Here is a 23,348-nt window from a genome sequence, read left to right on the forward strand (position 1 = left end):
TTTACAATATTCGATTACCATCATTAACTTTACTAAATATATTATTATACTCCAACAGTCTTTTAACGCTCCTCTAATTGATGTCATCGGCCAAAAAAATAAAAAAATAAAAAAATATTTTTTTCTAATCCTTTTATAAGACAAAAAGTGTCTTGTCAAAGAGATGAAAAAATTTATAGAAGGGATGAATTTTGTTTTGAACTTATCTCTCAGGTCGAAATCAATTTGGATACTCAGTCCCAACTCCAATATTATAATAAAAATATTTTTAAAACTTTGAATATTGTTATCTTACTTAAAAAAATAAAATTTCATATTTATACAATTATATTTTAAACTAACACTTGTAAAATAAGTGATTTTTTTTAATATTATAAAAAACAATAATTCTCAAAATTTGATAGCCAAAGGTGTTCTCAAAAACACAAATTCGTTCTTATAATAGTTGCCAACATAATCTTTGTGTTTAAAAAGAATTCTTAAAAAAAAAATGAAATAAACTTAATATTACATGAAATTATGTTGCACGATATCGAGTTTGAACAACACAATTTACATTTTTCTTCTAATCAATGATTTCGAGGTAGTTCAAAACGTTATCCCATGAAGCATGATATTAAACGGCCCTAGTATTATTAGACTCCTAATCAAGCGTTGCTTTTTTCCTGTAATCATTGATTTCAGGGTCCTATGAAAAAGCGTTCTCATGAAGCATAATGTTAAGGGTGTGAAAGAGAAAAATATAATAAGAAGATGAGAAGAAAGAGCAGGGGTTGTATTATGACGGTGGCTACAGGCATATACGCACGTTAGCTAAAAGATTGTATAATACGTATAGACCAGAAGAGGAGGGGAAGAGCGAAAATACAGGGTCTATCTCACTCGCACACTTCATAGTCTATCAGAGTCTTTCCCTATTGGATCTTTTGAGTTGGTGTAGACTGGAGCGTTGGCATCAAGGGAACAGCCAAAAGAAAAACGTTTGGAGCAGTGAGTTCACATGGCACATGGGCACAAGATGAGGACAGAGGCTTATGGACGCCAGGTCCACGCCAGTCTCCTTATCCCCTCATCTTCTCTCCTCCTTCTATCCCAATCCCCCAATTTTCAACCTTCTTAAAACTAGTTTTCAAAAATAATTCTTAAAAACTATTTTTAATAGTTTTAGAAACAAAATCGTAGGCTTTTCTAGGCCACCCGTGAAAAATATTTCACTAGCAAAGATATTTTCTTTCTTACGGGTTCTCTGAATTGAACCCATCAATGAGCGTTGAGAAACAGCCCAAAGTTTTAGTGGCCTTCATTTTACTGACAGTGAATTGGATTCATTCTCTCCTCTCATCCATACATGGATTAGAAAAGAAAGCTGAGAAAAGCATTTCCTTTTTTGGATGGCCCCTCAGGACATGTCGGTAATTTAATCATTTGATAGGAAAAAATATCTAGGCTGCCTGTCCTTTTCGACGAGGGATGGCCATGGTGGACCACTGCGCCTGCCTCAGTTCCTACCATATCGCCATTGGAGTCCATACAAAATACGAATCCCCTACTCCAAGTCAATAAAAACGGTTGATACTAAATGTTAAGTACAAAGTCATCTGCTGCAGTTTGTATTTGATGTACAATTCGACGTTTACTTCACTCTGTGATTCAAAATGTAATTTGAATAAACCTTTTGGCTACTTTTGTCTTTTCGGATCAATGCTCAAATCAGATACGGCCTTCCTGATTGTTTGAATACCGGGCCTGAATTGAGCTTTTGAAGCATCTTATGGGCTTAAACTAACCAGATGAGGCCCATATTCAGGTTGGGCTTTGTAGCCCAGTTAAAGAACTCAAAACGCATGTGGCGGGAAATATAGGCGCTCTACGGCTATCTTTTCCCGCGAAAAGACGCCAGATCCAGTCTAAACCCTATATCATCGTTATCGTATCCCCTGCTCAAGAACCACATTGTCTGAAAATCCAAAGCTCTCCGACTCGACGAAGACTAAGATGCCGTCCATAGGAGCAGTCAGATCGGAGAGTTCCGGCGAGGTTAGGTCCGGTAGTGGTTCGACGCCTCAGAAGCGGCGATCGATATCCGGTGGCCCGATTTCTCCACCATCGCCGGTGAAATGGAAATCCCCTCGCCGATCCGTCAATGGTAGCCCAAAAACTCCTTCAAAAGTGAGTTCAATTGTTTCGCTCATACATACCTTGATTGCTGGGAAAAATTGAAGAGAATACGAAAATAAAAGTGATGCGTAGATCTCAATAACAGTCTCGCTTTTACTTAAAGCTGAGCTAAATCGAGCATTACATCATGGTTCTTGAAATAATTTTTTTTCCTTGATTTTTCTGTAGGAGATCGAGAAAGATTCTGATGCTAAAGCCACAAGGTTGCATAAATCACCGATGAAAAATTTGTCAGAAATTTTTCTGGATAAATCCAAATGGAATCCAGGAGGTAAGCTATGATTGCCGGGATATTTGTTGTTTCGATTTTGTGATGATTTGGTTAATTATGTCAACTTGATATTAATTACGTACTACTTTTTATTCCATGTACAGATTCTAAGCAGATGAGTGCAGCGAAGGAGGCCTTGCACGTGTCAACAGTGCCTTCCACTGTTGTGTGCCGTGAAGATGAGCAGAACAGGATTATGGATTTTTGTAAGGCATGTATAGAGCATGAGAAAGCTGGGAGTTTATATGCATGCGGATGTCCAGGGACCGGAAAATCCCTGTCCATGGAAAAAGTGAGGCGAGCTCTCGTTGATTGGGCAGGACAGGTAAGGCATTAAACTTGCTTGTTTCTTTAGAAAGGGGGAATGAATTTAATTGCGATGATCACCTTCCAAGAGGCTTACAAACAATGATGCAGTTTAATGATTCTGTACCAATCCTTTCTCTTTTATTCTCAATGGGTAAACTTAGTATAGCGCATGCACTCACTGTTCAGTAGGAGGATCTTTTCAAAATTGTTGCTCTTGGCAAACATGATCATTCATAGAAACAAAACCAATAACTTCTCGCACTATAGTTCATGATATTGGCAAACACTTTTGTAAATCAACTGTGGACATTGAATTTTGACTAATTTATTAAGAAATGAGGAAGATGCTGATTTAGCTCCCATCCCATTTGCTGAAAATGGGCTGATTTTATTTCCTTGGGCAATTTTCTTTTCAATAACTCTGGTCATTTGTTACTAGGGTGTTCCTTATGCATTCATCTTGAATCTCAGAGTCATTTGCCATCTTAAAAAGAGAAAGATCTAACTTTCTAGATGGGTATCAGCTGTGATAGATATGGCTATTTTTTCAGATGACATGGAAATTTGTGAAACTTAGGTGCCAAAATTTCATAATTGGGCTGGTTGAATGGGTGCCCCCAACATTACCAATGCTCCACATCCATCTTTGGGTTTTCGGAAAGGAAATTGACAATGCTGAATGTTGGTCTCTTCTATTTTGTAATTAGTTGTTAACACCAGTTCTCATGGGACTATTGATCCCTATTGCAGGCAGGTTTTCAGCCACCTGATTTGTTATCCATCAATTGTACTTCTCTAACAAATACTCAAGAGATTTTCAGCAAGGTATACCAGATGCTCGTTACTGCACTGAATAACCTGGAATTCTATATGCTCATTTGCTTTTTTATTATGGCAGATACTTGAAAAACACCAACCAAGAAAGAAAACCAAGAGCTCTACCTCGCCTTTGCAGCATCTTCGGAACATTTATTCAAAAAAGCAGCAGTCATCTGGGATGAAGATGATGTAAGGAAATATTTTTGCTTTGTGTACTCAATGAAGTTTGCATTACTTACACTAGCACACATGATTCCCTTGATATACTTGCTTGGTACATGTTGAACTGACCATCATATGAATTCTTTGCTTTGTTTCATGATGCGAGCATAGTCAAAGTGTTCTTGTACTCAGCTATTTGTTCTTTTTGACAGGCTGATAATTGCTGATGAATTGGATTATTTGATTACAAGAGACCGGACTGTGCTTCATGATCTATTCATGCTTACAACTTTACCATTCTCCAGTTGCATATTAATAGGTGTAACTTGTAGCAAATGTATTATTAAGTCTTTTGTTCATTCATATGGGATTTTCTTGCACAGGGTGAATTTTTGGGGTTAAAGTCTGTATGATAAATTTATGTGCAAGGGGTTCTCATGCCATCTTTTGATTTTGCAGGAGTATCAAATGCTATAGATCTAGCGGATCGTTTTCTTCCAAAACTTCAGTCGTTGAATTGTGAGCTCTTTACTTGGTTTCATCAGATTATATATTTACCATATTGTTTATTAAATCAAGTCTTTTAAGATCCTGTTGACGAAGCTAACTAGAAATTCAGGAAAATGGTAGTGCTTAAAAGGTTAGTTAGATAATTATTTAATTTTATGCAACCAGCTTATCTTAATTGTCATCTAAAATTTGCAATGAATTATCACTAGCAAGGATTATTTTTAGGTGTCTTATTGGAGGTTAGCACCTAAGAATGAAGTTTGTAGTCATTTCAGTAGTCAATTGTTATAGCTTGCCAGATTGATGCACTCTAGCTTCATTGACCAACAAAATAGCCTTATTAATAGTGTTCATTGGATGTTTCTACCGCTTTCTTGTGCCAGGCAAGCCTATGGTTGTAACTTTCCGGGCTTACTCTAAGGATCAGATCCTCAAGATTCTTCAACAGAGGTTAATGGTAATTTCTATGTTCCCTTGCTTACCTTCCAATAATAAACAAAAATGCTTTTGTCTAATGGATTCGATGATTTTATATTTCTGCATGTACTTCAATGAATTCTGAGTTTGTGATCATTATGGTCCCAAAAGAAGGTTCTAGATCAATGAAATAACATGTTTCTCTCATTCCAACTACTGGCTGCATGAGAACTGAGAACACTGATCATCTCAATGATGTCCATTTTTCTCACTAGAAACTGAATCAGATTCACCTTGATGGTATTTTCTTTACTTATGATATAGAAATTTTAAATTTTTTAGTAAATATTATAACTTTGAATGATTAATTGGAAAGACAAAAATAAAGTGGTTATGTAGGAATCTTTAAATTCTGAAGGAGAAATAAAATTCTTATTAACTTGTGACTGATGGTTATTCTTTTCCAATAGGCACTTCCTTTCCCTGTCTTTCAACCACAGGCATTGGAACTTTGTGCAAGAGTAAGTCCTCTATCATCCATTATCTAATGTGTTGTAATCATTCATTTTTGCTTCTCTTCACTCAACATATTTCCATTGAGCAGATAAAGAAATGTTAGTAGGTTGAAATGGTTACTGATGAGTAACTATTCATTTTTTGTTTAAATATAAAGGATGTTGCAGTTAGTTTGAGTGTAAACCATGCCATTGGTTTTAATAATTGGTCAAATTTTTGGGTCCTGACAGGATACCTGAATCAAAGCTTATTTTCACATCATGGCATGTGTAAATTTAGGCCCTATTGTATTGTGGCATAGGTATTCAAAAGGATTACTTTGCATCATCACCCTTTCTGAACTATCCAAAACCAATGAACATTCCTATTTGTTCAGGAAGCTATTTTAAAGACTGACTCTGTTTGAAAAATGACAGAAAGTTGCAGCTGCATCTGGAGATATGAGGAAAGCACTTAGTGTATGCAGGTCAGTTTTTTATTGCAGTTGTTGCATGAGTTCATTTGTAGCCTATTTTGAACTGGAATGCAAGTGTCGGAATTTTACCCTGGTTACATCTTACAGATTTGAAAACTAGGACTTTAGGAGGCAACCCTATAATTTGGGAATAGTCTAGAGCTCAGTTAAGCTGGTAAAATGTATTCTAAAAAGTTAAATCTACAAATTTGTTTTCCGTGGATTTATGCAAAGTGTTGGTGAGCTTAAAAATGTTCAATTACCCATGTGGGAATATTGCATTGGAATGGATGCAGTGGATACTTCATGGTGGAGCTTAATTAAATATTCTGCCACTAAATAAAAAGAAATTTAGGAGTTGCACTAGAATCCTTTGAATGTCGGTGGCTGGCATGAAGCCCTTCTTGACAGGTTTTACCAAGCTGCCACATTTACTTGTTCTTCCTTTTCTCTGAGCTTGTTTGCTGTGAGTTTCATGGGGCCTTTTTTCTTTGCATGGGTGCATTCCTATTTCTAATTTGTAAGTTGATATTTAACACCTTCCTGTGCCCTCATTTAAGTGGGACAATTATTCCAAAAGATGAAAACTTCGTAGAAAATGCGTCACCTTTTGGTCTTTCATGGGCCTGTGTTATAAAATGTTGAGCAGTCTTTACAATGAAGTGAACAACTAGCCCTGTGATGCATGTTTCATTTTAAACCCTGATGTGAGAAATAAATAAATTTAATATACTGAATAAAATGAATCCAAATGCAAAAGAACCTTGCTTTGATTAGAATAGAAGACAAACTGTGTTGATCACCAACCTTTTTTTTTTTTTTTTAATTTTGTTCCAGGAGTGTCCTTGAGATTGTAGAAGCAGAGCTGAGAGAATCCGTAAATAGCCTAAGTGTATCATCAGAGAAGGGAGCCTTTGATCAGCAAACACTTCCAGCTCTTGACTCCTTAACAAATCAGGAAATCAATATTGTAAGTCCTCGTTTCTGACATCATGTATTATCTTCCATGCTTATAGTTGTTGATACACAAGCATGCTTTCATGACTATTTGGCTTATTACATCCAACTAAACAACTATGAAAAAGTGGTGAATATTCCAATTTTAAAAAATGAGCATTTCTCAAAGTTGTTCTTGTGACCTGGCTCCAACCCACAATGAGAAAATGGCGCTTTGATCGAATGGACATTTAACAATTTTTAATTATTTCATAGATTTTGTTAACAGAGAATAAATCCCAACATTATTCACAAGATTCCCCAACAATTGAAGATAATTTTATATTGAGCATATGCCATTTATCTTCTCTTTGATTTTTATTGTTCCTGCTTTCTGTCAAGTTTTTTCACAAAATTCTTTCCATATTTTGTTGTTATCATTAGTTTCTCTAATTTTTTTCACGACTTTTTACTGATTGATTCCTGAACTATTCTCATGACCGAATAATTCTGTGACCTAGTACTCACTACTATCTGCTCCATGATAGTACTTGTCCTCTTGTTCTTAGAGTTTGAGAAACTTGTTACAGGTGAGGGTTGACCACATGGCTACTGCTTTGTCCAAGACTTTTCGATCACCAATAGTAGACACTATACAATCTCTGCCACAGCACCAACAGGTAAACTTGTACTACTATTTCTTGTATTATTATCATTATAGAGCTTATATTACTTAATTTATACTTCATTGATTAATGTAGTGTCCTAGATGTTGTTGCTTGTATGGTCCCTAATTTAAGCTTAAGGTATTGATGATGTCTACCTTTCTATTTTTTCCATTTACTCTGTCTTCAACAAGAACCTTGGACAAGTTGCCAGTAAAATTTCAAGTTGTAAGTCACGAGGAGAAACTTGTAACACACGGTTTCTTGCTTCTGAATACAGCATGTGAAATCTGGTGTATTTCATTTGGAAATAGCAGAGCTTTCTATAAAAATCTGCATGTTTTGCTTCTTTTCTTTCTACGTTTAGATTTTCAACTCTTGTCCTTATGCTGTTTGCCTCTCTTTTTTTCACAGCATTCATTTTGAATCTCAATTCCAATAATATTCACATTAACCTGTTTTTGGTGCAGATTATACTATGCTCTGCTGTGAAGCTTTTCCGTGGGGGAAAGAAGGATACAACTGTAGGGGAGGTACATTTTCTCACCTTTGGTAATTCAAGACTCATGAAACACCTAGCAATTGGCTGATTTTTGAGTTTCTTACATGGATGCAGCTGAATAAATCTTATGTGGACATATGCAAATCAGTTCTAGTCCCACCAATTGGAATTCTAGAACTTTCAAGTATGTGCAGGGTGTTAAGCGACCAGGTAACCTAAACATACCTCGTATTCTGTTTGAGTTCTCATTGCTTCTTGAAATAGTTCCATAACAGCATGCTTACGTCAAGTTATTTACTTCTTTTCACAATCGGATTTGATACCATCTTTACCAACTTGAAAAAATGAAACGGGCAAAATAATAACACATGATTCAAACTGCAGGGCCTTCTTAAACTAGGTCAAGCTCGAGAAGACAAATTGAAAAGAGTAACATTGAAAGTAGATGAAGCAGATATTGCTTTTGCATTGCAGGTATGGGCACAAAATTGAAGCCTCCTGAGAGGTTCTGCTTTTCATTTTCTTGGGATTCTTCTTTCTTTAGCCTCCGTTTCCTTGTTGAGGCTTGAGAGTTTTCTCTGGAACAGGGCATTCGATTTTTCCGGAACTGTCTTCAGTAGTCCTGGTTAAAGAATATCAACTCATGATTTATTTTGGTGTCGGCTTCATTTCTCAACTCTTTGCCTACTCCAAATTTGAAGGTTAGAAACCGTGAGCTCATAATTCTTTGAGAATATGTTGTTAAAGTGAACCTCAATTCTAAAATCCTTCTTTCACTCTGTGAATACAGATCAGTTCCTTGGCAAAACTTCGATTCTTCAAAGGTTCTGGTTTATAAGAAACCAAACGTTTGGATGGATGGCAGATCTGAATGGGTATTTGCCGGATGCAAGCAAAGAGCTACCGCAGATACTTCAATCATCCCCCATATTTTCCCGTTAAGAAAAATAAGATACTCTGAGAAAAAAAAGAGTGATTTCAAAATTTCAAACCAATTACAATATGTAACATCAATAACATTTTTAATGCTGATAGAAAGCATTTGTAGAATCCTTACTATTCAAGGGCTACAAGAAATTTTAAAAAGTGTATAAAGTAGCATTTAAAAGTTGTGTTTTTTCCCTGGGTGCATGTGACAGATCAAGTCCCGAGATTGGAATGACTTTGAGCATAATTATATTCAGACAAATATAGTTTCTAACAACCCAAACAAGCTCATCAATTTCTGTACATTGAATGTTTTTGTGCTCAATTGCAAGAGAAAGAAAGCACATTAAGAAAACAAAAAATAAACCTGTGGTTGATGACCAGATTATAAGGGCAGAGAATCATATAATGATGTTTAGTTTTGAAAAAACTAATAGAATATTAACCACATTCATATTTCATTACTTCAAGAAAGTTTATTCCACTTTGCTTTTTAATCAAGTATTTTGAAGACCCACTAAACTAGTATTCCAGTATTTGCTTCTGCATGCTGCAGACTGCTATACTAGTAAGCTGAATCAAACAAACCCAAATTACAGTATCCCTCATCGCACGACTCAACTGATTCTTCCTCCTTGGCAGCCTCAGCCGGGGCAGCACCAGAATCAGCAGCTGCAACTGGGGCCACAACAACCGCAAACTTGCTTGGATCCTGCAATTTGGTTGTTCAAACAATCATCTGGATATGGACACATTGTAAGGCAAGATAGAATTTTCAGGGCCATGCTCGACGCCAAGTACCTTTAGGTATTCCTTCACTTGCTGAGCCTGTGGGAAGGAATACTCTGCAACTACCGCAACAGTGAGGACATTGTTGCAGGCGTTAATGAACATATGGAGTGCAGCAGCAAGTGTAGGGTATGAGATGGCCAGTGATAGAGAGGCTTTCATAGAGACCCCAGCAGAAAACTTCTCCGCCAAATCATCATCTGTGAGATCAAGCACCTTAGGGCTGAAGACCGACCCATTGTCGGAAACAGACAAGACAACAAGACCATAAGAGAATGACTTCTTCCCCAACTTTGCAAGAAGGGCAGCTTCAGATGAACCCACTTTGTCACCCTTCTTAACAAGCTGCACAGGGACAACTATCTCCACTGCACCCTTGTTGATCTTGGTTGGGATGTTAAGCACCTGAAAAAAAAAGGCAAAATTGTGAAGCTATAGGCCGAAAAGAAGCCGGAGGGGGTGAAGTATGAATGCAGACCTGAAAGAAGGAAGTGAGAGCAGGATCCAGTCCTGTGCTTCCAGGTTGAATAACAACATCAATAGGAGCAACAACGCCAGCGCGAGCAGGAGCTCCCACCTGTTCATGGCGATAAGTAAATGCCAAAGCTAAAGATTACATATCAAACTACACGCCAGAGATATCACTCTACACCATCAAATTTCCAGCCAGTTAATAAATGCAAACAAAATTACTAGTGAAGTACTATTTCAAAGTCTAAGGAAATTTTGTCCACTTAATTTAACATATAACCCACCTGAATTATGGATGATTTAAAGAAAAGGATAAGAAAGTGAGATTCACCATATTTACTAACCAGGCAAGAAAGAATATCACAGCCAAGGTCTTTTTTTTTTTGGTAGCAGGTGTTGCTCCTGCCCTCTATCCTAAAGTTGACTGATTGTGGCTCTCTTCCCTCACAAACGTTTGGAGAATATAACTGGGTACATTGTTTCCATTTATCTTCCACCCATTAGACAGTATTTTTCCACATAAAATCTTTGAGCTTTTGCATGTCATGCTCTGAGTTTGGTTCCTATACGGTAGCCTGGTTCACCCATCATAACCCACAAAATCACCTGCCTATGTTTTGTTTTCCCATCAACAACATTGTTATGTTTGGTTCGAGAACGCGCCCATAAAAGAAAAAACTTGGAAGAAAGATGATTTTGCCATATTTTGGTTTTACCGTAACAAATATGAAAATAATTAAATATAATTAAAATTAGTTAAAAAATTAATACATTTTCATATTATTTAAATTTTATATAGAAAAGTTAAAATAAGTGAAGTTAGTTTTCAACTAATATATAAAAATAATTTATAGAACTTAATTTTTTTTATATTTTATTTTGTTTTTTCTTTCCCTCTCATTCTTTTCTTAATTTTTTTTTTCAAAATCAAATATATCATAAGATATTGATAATTTAATTTGACATCTTCACTCTTACTTTCCACATTGAAATCTCTTAAATGAGGTGTAACTCTTGAACCCCATGTGTTTAAAAGACAAAACCTTTGTGAAGAGATTAAGTATCTATTTGGTAACTGTTTTTTAAAATAATTTTTTGTTCTCCAAAATAAAAAATTAGAAAAACATGTTCGACAATTAAAAACTGTTTTCTGTTCTTAAAAACAAAAAATATGATGTTTTCAGAAAATATCTTTTAGTTATTTTCTACTGTTTTAACTTATTTTTTAAAAGTTATTTTAAAAAGTAATTATTTATAATTTTCCCTTATACAAACGTGTAAATTGATTAAAATAAAACACTAAATATAAAAATTATTTAAAAAACATATTTAAAAATAGGTTAAAAACATCTTAAACTTCCTAACATATTTTTGTTTTACAAAACATCATAAAATGGTTTTTAAGGAATATTTTCCAAAACACTTATAAAAAAAGACACTAACTGTGGACCTCGCATTTTGGCTCATGCGTTTTCCACTTGATGACGAGCTCAATTTTTATTTGAAAAAATGATTTATTTATTAAAAGATGAATTGAAGTCGTCACTTATTTTCGTTTTATTTTTAAAGGGTAAACAAAATAAGAAAGAAAACCCTAAGTGTAACTCCTTATTTGAAAAAGGTGGTCTGTGAAAAATCGGATTGGGTTCGGAAGTCAGGTTACTTATCGGGAAGGTACAGTAAAGACCATAGCACCCCCTTTAAGTCCCTAAAGTTGGGTCTCTACTAATAAAACGAAGCTGAATTAGCAATCAATGAGAAAAATCAACAAATACTCAAATCAATTATGCGCATATGAGAATCAAAACATGCATAGAGAATGACCAGAATGAGAGTGGATGCGTACCTGGGGTCAGTGTACGATAAAGAGCACAAAACATATCACTTACATCACCAAACAGAAATTAAAACTGTTCGAAGGAAAACTAGATTTTTGAAATTTATTTTGAAAATTGGAGTCTTAGAGATTATTTGAAAATTGGATTTTTAGAAATTAAATGTAAGAATGTGAATTTTAGAAATTAGAATTCTGAAAATTATTTGAGAGTTTGGGATTTTAAAAAAAATTAAATTACAAAAATTGAGACTTTGGAAATTAAATTTTGAAAGAAATCATAATTGAAATTTATTTGAGAAGTAGAAACTATGAAGATTGAATTATAAAAATTGGAAATCTTGGAAATCATTCGAAGACAGAATTTTTAAAAATAAATGAATAAAATGATAATAATAATGATAATAATAAGTAAGTAATGGAATAAATGCGAGAATTAGAATATTAGGAATTGAAAATTAAGTTCGAAAATTGGAAAAGTGGAATTTCAGATAACTAAACTTGGAAATCAAAATTTTGAAGACTTATTTAAAGACGAAATTTTAAGTAAATGAATAAGTGAATGAGATAATAATAATAGCGATAATAACCGTTAAACAAGTGAATGTGAATAGTGGAATATTCGAGATAGGGAATTAGATTTGGAAGTAACAACGAAAATAATACTTAAATGAATGAACGTGAAAAGTGAAAATTTTGAAATTGAAAATTAAATTCGGAAAACAGACTTTTGAAGAATTGAACTTTGATGGTTGAAATTTTTAAAAGAAATAGACAAATAAGTATGGAATAGCAATAATAACAACAAAAATAATGTTTAAACGAGTGAATGTGAATAGTAAGATTCTTGAGATCGAAAATTGAATTCAAAAGTCGAATTTTTGAAGAATAGAACTTTGACGATTGAGATTTTTAAAAGAGATAAACAGATAAATATGGAATAACGTTAATAATTAATTGAAAATGATATTTAAAAGAATGAAAGCGAATAATGGGACTTTTGAGATCGAAAATTAAATTCAGATTTTTAAAAGAAATAGATAAATAGGGAATAACGTTAATAATTAATCAAAAATGATATTTGAACGGATGAAAGTGAATAGTGAGATTTTTGAGATTGAAAATTAAATTTGAAAATCGGATTTTTGAAGAATTAGACTTTAATGATTGAGATTCTTAAAAGAAATAAATAGATAATTATGGAATAGTAATGATAATTAACAAAAATAATATTTAAACGGATGAAAGTGAATAGTGGAATTTCTTTAGATTGAAGATTAAATTCGGAAGTCGGATTTTTTTTGAAGAGTTGAATTTTAATGACTGGAATTTTTAAAAGAAATGAATAAATAAATACGGAAGAATAATAATAATATACAAGATCTAAAATTAAATTCGAAATTGTGGGGCTTTCGGAAAATTAAATTTAAAAATGCGAATCTTGGAGAATTAAAGTTAAAATTAGAACCTAATAAAATTATTTTGAAGATTGAACTTTGAAGAGTTAAATTTAAGGAATTGAGTTTCGAGAATTAGAGTCTGGCGAACTTAGTTTAGAATCGGGTTTTAGAAGATTTTTCGAAAATGACAATAATAATAATTCTTTTTTTTTTTTTGTTTTAGAAAAAAAAAAATACATGAATAAGTGAATAAATTTAGGACTTTAAAATTTTAGGGGATTTTTAAAGGAAATGAATAAATAAGTACGGAATATTAACGATAGTGATGAAAAATAACAATTAAGCGACTGACTGTGAATAGCAAAATTTTAGAGATTGGAAATTTGAAGAAATATTTAGAAATGGATTTTTTTTTTTTGAAATAAGCAAGTGAATTAATAATAATAATAATAATGAAAATAGCGACGATTAAGTAAATGCGGAAATTTGGGATTTTGGAAATTGAGACATTGAATTTAGAGTTTAAAAAAAAAAATTGATGGTGAAAAGAATCGTGAACTTGAATTATTTAGAAGCCGAATTTTCAATAATCAACTTTTAAAATTCGTGGGCTTTGAAGATGGGCCAAGAAGGGTGGCCATGCAAGCTAGACCGGCCCTGAGGCAGCATATCAGAACGAAAAGGCCACCATTAATGTAAGATTCGCGACTTATCCACATCAGTTTTCCTTCATTTGGAGTGGCCCATGGCTGAAGGCCCATTGCTTGCCTGAGAAGCTCAACGTGGCCCATGCTACCTCAATATTCAAACATTCAAAGAATGCACTCCCCTCTACAAGCCCAGTACAACGTCTAGAAACTCAGGGCCTGTTTGTTTAGTGTTTTCAAGAACTGTTTTCTGTTCTTGAAAACAAAAAACACCAAAAACTCTTTTGGTTGCGAGAGTCGTTTTTGTTTTTGTTGTTCCCCGTGTTCTCAAAATGGCACTGTTTAGAGAACAACAAAATGTTGTTTTCCCCGTTTTTTTACTGTTTACAGAACAAAATTAAACAACAAAAAAACCATCTGTTCTCTGTGTTTTTTTTTTCTTCCCGTTCTCATCTCTTCTCCAGCACAGTCGCGTCGCCTCTTCTTGATTTTTCCCGTTTCTCAGTTTTGATTCAGGGTTCGTGAAATTTAAATCAAATGGCACAATAGGAAAGAGACCCTTAAAACGGATCCAGAAAACACAGGGAGCAAAAGAAAAACAATTTTTTTTTTATTTTCCTTGGGGGTTTTGCATGGATTTTCTTGGAAATCAAACGGGGATGAATTTTCCCGGAAATTGAATGGGGCATGGATTTTCTTGGGAATCAAACGGAGGTTGAAAAAAAATAATAATAACATGATTAGATTAGTACCTGCAAGGATTGAGAGTGGCAGAGTGAGAGAAGGGTTTTTTTAGGAATTTTCCCGACTGGAGGGCAACTTCAGAAAAGGGCTTCTTGATGCCCGAGTGAGAGAAGTGGGTGGCATTTTGAATTTTAGATTTAGTAGAGATAAAAAAAAATTAACAAATCACGAGAACAATTTTATCTCAACTTAATAGAATATGCTATAATTTTTAATAAAGTTAAAGATTAAATAAAAAAATATTAATAAAAATGATTTTATTATGTTTGATTTATTTTTTAAAAATATAAAAAATATTTTTATTTTTAAATTAATAAAATAAATGTTTTTTTTAATTTAAATGAACTATATATCTAAAAATTATTTATAAATTTATAATATAAAATTACTTGAAGAAAATATTTTATTAATTAGAAAAGAAAAAAAACATCTTTCAAACGTGTTTTTTGTTTTATTTGTTCTATTTTTTTTATTAACTCAACCAAACATGTTTTTTTTGTTTTTGAGAACAAAAATTGTTTTTCAAAATTCAATTCCTAAACACATTTTTTTTTTAAAAACACCAAAAACTGTTCTTAAAAACTGTTCTCAAAAACGGTTTTCCAGAACAGTTTTCAAAATCAGCAACCAAACATGCCCTCGAATTCAAATATTCAGATTTTTCAAAATCCATTTAACACATCCTGCAGTCCATGCCTGCGTGCCCATTCCTACCTCAAACTTCCCACTTTCTGATCCCTTTGAGCATTCCCTAGAGCTCACTGAACATTGCTCTAACTCTTCACCTCCGAGCCACCCTATCTCCGGCCGCAGGAACTTCCTTCCGGTTGATGGACTTCAGCACTGGCACCACTCACGGTCGCTTCTTCTCGAAAAGATTCCGGTGAAGAGCCTTCCGAGTTGCCGAAACACCCTTCGTCCTCTTCTCTTTCACATAAAGTCCGCTCAATGGAGCCAAGAAATGGACTCTTCCATCGTCAGAGTTGGCGTCGACATCGAGGGGACCAGACAGAGTGCCTCGCTCGAGCGGACCGGACATAAAGAGGCTGCAATCAATCGGACCGGAAACTTCACCGCCCTTGGGCATCGGCTGTAGCGGCAGAGCACTAAACGACGCCGTGCTCTCGAAATGGTCTTGAACCCGGTCTCCGGCGGACCAGCCCGCGACCCCGCTGTTTGGTTTGCAAGAAAAGAAAAGAACCCAAAGCAGTTTTCCAGCAAGAGAAAGTATAGTAGAGATAGAGAGAGAGAGGGAGAGAAGTGGGTTTGAAGAAGGACGTGGATATGGGTAAGATGTGGCCATGCATGACCATGCTAAGGCGGGAAGGCTCGGGGTGCATGGAGTGGTGTAGAGAGAGAAAGGTAGAGGTGGGTATGTGAGGGTGATGGTCATGCATGGAACGTGAAATGGTGATGAAATGGAGCAGGTTTGAGGGATTCAGTGAGCATGAGGCAGGACGAATGATGCATGGCGCTGGATATATTGGAGAGTGACAGTGCGGGTATTAGGGGTGGATGATGAGCATGGTAATAGTCATGAGGAGGTGGGTGAATCTGAGGGCATCTCACAACAATGAAGACAGAGCAAGACTCCTGCGTGATAGATGGTGAGGCTAAAATAGAGCTTCATTGCTCTCAAAACAACCCAAAGATGTGAAAGAGATAGCAGTAATCAACCCATAAGTCAAACATGAACCATGAAACTAAACATATGAATCTATGATCAGATAATCCACCGGAACTGTTAAGACAAAAATAAGGAGATTATATACATAAAGTAAGTCCAGAGATCCATGGTAACCGTACCTCTCCCTTCTCCTCTTTTGAGCTCATTTTTCTCTCTGGATCCTCCCACCCTACTTCTTGAAAAACCTCCCCCTATCCCTCTGCAAAAACTCCTCTTGTCGCGGCTTTCTCCCCAACCCCCAGAAAACCTCCCCCTGTGACCTCAAAAACCTCTCAACCTCAAACCCTCCTATCACAGCTATCACCCACTCTCCTGTTTCTCGATCAGTAAGCATGGCCTCTCAACAACCAACATGGCCATCCATGCTCGAAAAGGGTCCCCTACTAAAAAAAAGAAAGGCTTCCCATGCAATGATGGGGTATTTTATGCCACGTTAGCATTTTTAGTTTGAAAAATCTTATTTGGTGTGATGGCTGAAAAGTAAAAAAAAAAAGTGTTTGGAGAACACGTGTCAATTTTGGATTTGTGAATTTCTTTTTATTGTGTCGGTCAATTAAACGAGTTGAAATTTTATGTCATGTCAGCCTTAGGGTAGAAAATTTCTTAGGATTTTAGAAATTGAAATTTTCCGGGAAAAAAAAAAAGAATTAATTTAAAAAAAATTAATTAGAATTAATTAAGAAAAATTAAATTAAATTGATGAATAATAAAATTGAGAAAAATTAGTTTTAGATTGGTGTTAATAAATAAATTATGTGTAAAAGAAAATGATGAAAAAAAAATGAATTGAAAATCAAATAAAACAATTAGAATAAACAAAAGAAAATAAAATAAAAGAAATAAAATAAAAATATTCATTGGGCTTTGAATATTGGCCGTTTAAGATAATGGATTGTTAAAAAAAAAGGAATTGAGTTGGGCTTGGATATGGGCTTAAGTCGCTGGTGGCTTTTAAAAGCCATGTGAAGTGGGCTGTTAAAAAAAAAAAAAAAAAAAGGGAAAACGGGGGAGAATTGGAAAACTACAGCACGCGTGGAAGAGAGAGAGAAAGGCTACTGTGCATAAATTAGGGCACTTACCGGATCTTTGACTGGCCGTTTGACGGCCAAATGATCTCCGTTTCAGCCTAAATTCGAAGGAAGTACTCTATTCGACTAGAGAAACAAGTCTACGATGACTGATTTCGTTTTTAACAACCAAATTCTCAGATTTGTGGTAGGGGAAAACTAACCCTAAAACTCAAATTTAATGTATTTTTCATTGGAAAAAAATTATAAATTTGATAATTATGAGTTAAGTAGGTAATTGTGATGTTGTGTGAATTTTCTGGAATGATTTGAGATTTTTTCTGGATTTTTTTGTAATTTCCGGAATTCTTTGTAATTGATAAATAACTATTTTAGGTTGTTAAAAATTGTTAGAAATGTAGGAAAATTCCGGAATTAGGGCAAGATTTCAAATCTAGTGATTTATGAATTTTTGAAAATTGATTGGAATATTTGCGGTAATTTTATTGTGAAAAATTAGTTATTTTCAAATATTAGAAATTATTAGAATTATTGAAAAATTCTGAAAATGTGATATAAATTCAAGTATATTGATGTGTGAATTTTTGAAAATTCGTTGGTATATTTTCGGGAATTTTAATGTGAAAATTTTATTTTATTTGGTTATTGAGAATGTTGAAATTATTGGAATTGTAGAAATTATTGAGGAATTTTGGAATTTGTGGCATTCATTTGCATCATGGTTGTAAAAAAAAAAAAAGGGATTTGTGAAAAGTGCATGAAATGGAAAAAAAAATAAAATAGTGATGAAAAGTGAAAGCCCGTGTGAGGCAAATTAAGAAGGGAGAAAGATCCCTAGGGTGAAAGACCTAAAAGTTTACCTCGAGAAGACTCCAAATGGGGAGTATATTTGGGTGCGGACGCGTATCATTCAGTGAAAGCCCGAGAACGATAGTGCATTGTATGATTGTGTGTCACACGTTCATATGCATTCATTTAATGATTGGATGTTGTGGGATTGAGTATAATGTTATATGTTAAATTGTGTGACTTGATTTATATTGGTAAACTGTTGTGTTTGAGTTATTGAAATATAGTAATCTCCCAGTAACCCTTTGGGTGTTAGGCACTCTACTGAGCAATGTGGAAATGCTCACCCCTTCATTTTTATATCTTTTTAGATGCAAATATCACTCCTGAGGATCCACAGATGGGACAGGGAGGACTTCAAGATGCCCCTGGAGTGGTTTAGTGAAAAGGTTTTATTTTTTTATTGTGTTTGTGGCATTGAGACCTTGTAATAAGTGAATTATAGATAATGTAATAAGACTTTAGTTTGATTAAGGGGATTTTTATGAAACTTTATTTTGGGATGCAATGATGTTTATTAAATCTTGATATGTTTGAGTAAGGTTTTAAAATATTGTTAGTTGGTGAGAACCCTAGTGAGACTTATATGTGAAAAAAAAAAAATTAGAGTGTTTTAGTTGACTGCCAATGTGGAATAGGAGAAACCCTTAGGGTCAAACCTTTAACTTGGGATCACGTGCCAAATTTTGGGTCGCCCGGAATTTGGGTCATGACATCTAGGGATGGCAACCGGGCAGGTTTTTTCGGGTACCCGCCCCGCCCCGCCCCGCCCCTAATGGGACAGGGTTGAAATTTAATAAACGGGTTTTTAACGGGTATGAGATTTTTTTTTAAACCCGGGGCGGGTTCGGGTATTGCCCTATCCCGGCCCGGCTCGGCCCGCCCCGTTTACATATAAAATCAATTTTAAAATTTAATTTAATTTAAAATTTAAAATTAATTTTATTTTACTATTTTTAATATATAGATAATAATAAAAAAATTAATAAAATAAGTTATAAAAAAATATAATAATTTTATTATTTATAAATATATTTATTTTAATGTAATTAAAAATTTTAAAAGTAAATTTTTTTTTTTTAAAAAAAGGAGGCTAAACGGGGCGGGGCGGGTTTGGGAATTTCCTATACCCGCCCCGCCCCGTTTAATTTTTTAAATGGGACGGGGATGTGAATTATTTTTAATAAACGGGGTGGGGTTGGGATGGGGGCGACCCGTCCCGAACCCGGCCCGTTGCCATTCCTAGTGACATCCCCTTTCCCGGGTGGTCCCAAAACCTAAGGAAAAAATTATCATTTCCTTTGGTTTTTCAAGGGGTCTACACTAACAAACTTGCCAGAAGGGAAAAAAAAGGAAAAACGAGCCAAATAAGCACATAATGAATAAGGATGGAGACAGTACGATTCAATAGATAGAAAGCAAATAAACAAAAACAAAGAAAATTAATGAAATATTATCACAGAGCATACGAGAGTTGAGAATATTAAAATACAAACAGTAATCGTATATTACCAACGGGGTTTTGTATGATCATGAAGTTCTGAATACGTTCAAAGCTAAAATATTCAGCCTCACAGCAGCACCCATAGCCATACCTTGTACTTGGCAACCTCGTCACTCACTCCCTTCAAATCTCCCTTTGTGAATATCAGCCCAACGTTTCCCTATTTCAACAACACCCAATATGAAAATCAGTAAAAAAAAAAAAAAAAGAGAACAAAAAAATTCCGAGAGACCCATGAACATAGGACCTGAAAAGAGGAAAAAAAGGAAGCAAATGAAGATGTTGAATCTTATGTTTTATCAGTTCTCCAAAACCAGGTAGCTTCTTCCCATTTTCTCGGATACTCTGATCTTCTCAGATCCTAAAAAAAAAAATATACATGACCCAGAAAATAAAATTACAACACAGTTTCTTTCCAGAGCAGCAACAATTTGCTAGAGAGTGGAGACCCACATCAGGAAAAACACAGAGCCTGAAGGGAGAAAAAGACAAAAGCAAAGAAAATGAAAATGTTGAATCTTATGCTTAATTTATGTTCAAAAACCTCTCAACCCTGCGACAATGAGGATCTGGGAATACTCGTCAAGAAGACGGCACAGCTTCTGGTCATACTGGACCTTCTTCTCTGCCCTGGAAAGCTTCACCGCCATTAATGAACTGCTGTTGAGCTTCAGAAAAACCCACCTAAAACCCTAAAACGCTAAACCTCGGGAAGAAGAAGGAGGTAGCCACTGCTCTGTGCCGTTAACATGAACAGTGTTTTATGCGTGAGTACAGTGGGTGTGTCGGACTGTGTGGGTACGGTCTGGATTTGATCATTCGTTCCGCGATCGGACGGCTGTTGTGTTCGATTTAAAGGAAAATAAAAATGAATAATCCTTTTTCAACATTGCTTTCTTTCACATGCATGGAGTGGTATAATTTTTTTTTTTTTTTTTTTTTTGCTAAAATGTGAAGTCAAATTAATTCAATCTAGGATAACCAGAGGGGTATGGCTTGATTGAGGCTTTGCCTCAATATTGCTGGTTATTACTTGGAATATCGTTTGGAGACTCTAATGTTGGAATTATTATAGCCTTCATGATCACGTGAAATTAATCCAAATATTATAAAGATTCATGACCAAAATTATGAATTTAATGTATTTACATTTCCCACTATTATACATTTAATGTGTGTGAAAAGATTAATTGTATAAAGTATATGGAGAAATACAAGCTATTGCAAAATTGAAGAAATGACATGGGAGTCTATTGATAATTTAAGTCCTATGGATATAGTGAAAAGATTCATGACTTCGTTCCTCTAAGTGTTCCGGTTGATGGAGCAACTTTCAAACGAATTTCAACGTGCTTGGAGAGTCTATTGATAATTTAAGTCCTATAGATACTTGCATAACATTTCATATTCATAGATATGTGTGCACTTATATACAATTTTAATATAAAATTATCTATTTTTCAAACGGGAATTAAAGTAGCGGATCTTTTAGTTTTTTATCGCTATGGAGGAAAAATTGGACTATTTGGAAGAGCTGAAGTGGGTAACAAGGTCATGTACATACATTAAAGTTTTCATATACCATTAAATATTATATGAAATTGAAAAATGTGGATGTATATATTTTAGTAGGAAGTATTCATTGTGACTCTTGATGGAATGTCACTTGATATGATATAAAAGGTCTTTCGATTTTTCTATCCACTCATCCGAAGTTTGTAAAGTTTTAATTATTTGTACAAATATTAGGTGAGATAGAGTAAAAAGAGAGACAATACAAGGTGCCAATACTAATACAAGGTGATAAGGTGCTACTTACCAAAGTGATACAACATTATGAAAAATCCACATAAGGTGATCTTTATTATAATGACACAAAATGACTTTTATAGATTCATTTTGGTTCATTAAACTAGAATTATGAGATTTTATTTACTTTATTTTATTACATCTAAAACAATCTAATTGCTCGCAATTGACTATCCAATAGCCTTCATGTATTCTTATTAAAAAAAAAAATTAATTTTTTATCTTTTACTTAAGCAAAGGGAAAAGTCCAACTATAAACTACTAACATGTTTGGAAACCTTTTAAAGATAATTTTGACGATATTTAGGTAGGCTTTTCTTTCTAGAAGAAAATCACCCAATTTTTAAGGATTTTATTTCAATTTTGCAAACATTTTGGATGGATATAATTGCTTAAGTGGATGAACCAAAACCTAGTGCATCAATTTCAGTCTCACAAATTTGCTCCTAAGGGTTCTTCAAGGTACTAAAGTCCTTATGTTTAGATCTCAATCCTCATTTGGCTCTTAACTTTCAATTTCTTTAGAAGTTAAAACTTTTAAGCTCAAATAAAATGTGAGTTTCTCAACCTTTTTTTGTTATCATTCAAATCATGTTTAAAAGAAACTTTGGACTAATAGAAAGGATATGAAAACCAAAAGTGACAAGGAGTAATAACTTTCATATCGAATTTAAAAAAGATAAATAAATAAAAACCACTTTTCATGAAATTATTTTGAGACATTAAAAAATTCTTCTAAACTTCAAAAAGAAAAAAAAAAAAAGTTTTAGGGCATGTTTCACAATATTTTAGAAACCGATTCTTTAAAAACAATTTTAGAAAATAATTTTTAAAACCATTTTCAATTATTTTTATGATTTTTTTTTCCTTTTTCTTATTCTTTGTGGAAGTGTTGCATACTTAGACTATGTTTGGTTCTGAGAAAGTTTGAGGGAGAAAAAATAGCAACGAAAAGTAAAAGGAAAGAAAAAATGAAAAAAAAAATTAAAGTAAATAAATTATTTTTATATAATATTTCAAACTTTTATTTATTTATTTAACTCTTTTATATGTAAATTAAATAATTTAAAAATATATTAATTTCTTAATAATTTTAATTATATTTAACTTTCTTTTGTATTTTTCATAGGAAAATTAAACATAAAAAAAATTATTTTCCTTAGCATTTTTTTTTCCCAAATATTTTCCGAGAATTAAACATAGCTTTAAGTACAATGCAAAGTTTTGTTTGAAACTCAAATATGAAAACTTTTTTTTTTTTTTTTTTTCGTTTTGCTTATTCTTTGTGGAGGTGTTGCATACTTGTATAGTTAAGAACAAACAATTATTGGTCGTAACACCCTACTTGATAAATTCTTTGGCCTTGCGCACTGTTTGGTTTGAGGATAATCCAGGAACCATGAAAATTTCATTTTGAAAAATTAAATGGATGAAGTTGGTTCTCCTGTCTTCTTCAACGTCCACTCTGGTTTACAATTAGATGGCTTTGTGGGCCAGTTATATGGACTGGGAGGAAATGGGCCCAGGCCAATGTAATTCACATGCTAATCTGACTTGAGAATGATACGGCCCATGATTTTCATGCTTTTCCCACTGCTCGTCCTGAAAAGATACGTAGAAAAGTTCACCATAACTTCTCTCTCAATTTCAATTTTTTTTTTTTTTTTTGTAAAGAAAGATTTCATATATTAATAAGGAGAATTAAATATAATTAAAAAATTAAATTTAATTAATTAATTTTAATATACAAAACTAAGGTGAAATAATTTTCTAAAAATATATCAAAATAATTTATTTATTTTTTATTTTTCATCATTTAAACATAGTCTAAAGTCTCAAAATTTTTTTTGAATGTTTCATCAGTATTTCTTCTAAAATATTTTTTTTTCCTTTTCTTAATATCCAATCATAAAAAATCAT

General features: G+C 33.8%; 2 protein-coding genes across 2 annotated transcripts; one reads left to right on the forward strand and one right to left on the reverse strand.

Annotated features, from left to right (window-relative positions):
* The first annotated feature begins 1,655 nt into the window (after positions 1-1,655).
* On the forward strand, positions 1,656-8,857 carry LOC100245101 (cell division control protein 6 homolog B). The gene is made up of 17 exons (XM_010652623.3): positions 1,656-2,169; positions 2,347-2,449; positions 2,554-2,774; positions 3,509-3,583; positions 3,657-3,766; positions 3,952-4,058; positions 4,199-4,258; positions 4,633-4,706; positions 5,137-5,187; positions 5,599-5,648; positions 6,474-6,606; positions 7,163-7,252; positions 7,708-7,770; positions 7,854-7,949; positions 8,124-8,213; positions 8,327-8,440; positions 8,530-8,857. The coding sequence occupies exons 1-16, from the start codon at positions 1,996-1,998 to the stop codon at positions 8,357-8,359; spliced, it is 1,530 nt and encodes a 509-aa protein (XP_010650925.1). The 5' UTR covers positions 1,656-1,995; the 3' UTR covers positions 8,360-8,440; positions 8,530-8,857.
* Positions 8,858-8,949: 92 nt separating this feature from the next.
* LOC100250225 (large ribosomal subunit protein uL10y) lies at positions 8,950-13,951 on the reverse strand. Its single transcript, XM_059737290.1, has 4 exons — positions 13,838-13,951; positions 9,934-10,032; positions 9,468-9,860; positions 8,950-9,378 (listed from the first exon to the last, which is right to left on the reverse strand). The coding sequence occupies exons 1-4, from the start codon at positions 13,949-13,951 to the stop codon at positions 9,232-9,234; spliced, it is 753 nt and encodes a 250-aa protein (XP_059593273.1). The 3' UTR covers positions 8,950-9,231.
* Positions 13,952-23,348: the final 9,397 nt, after the last annotated feature.

Source organism: Vitis vinifera, chromosome 6 (assembly GCF_030704535.1).
Source record: "Vitis vinifera cultivar Pinot Noir 40024 chromosome 6, ASM3070453v1".
Classification (NCBI taxonomy): domain Eukaryota; kingdom Viridiplantae; phylum Streptophyta; class Magnoliopsida; order Vitales; family Vitaceae; genus Vitis; species Vitis vinifera.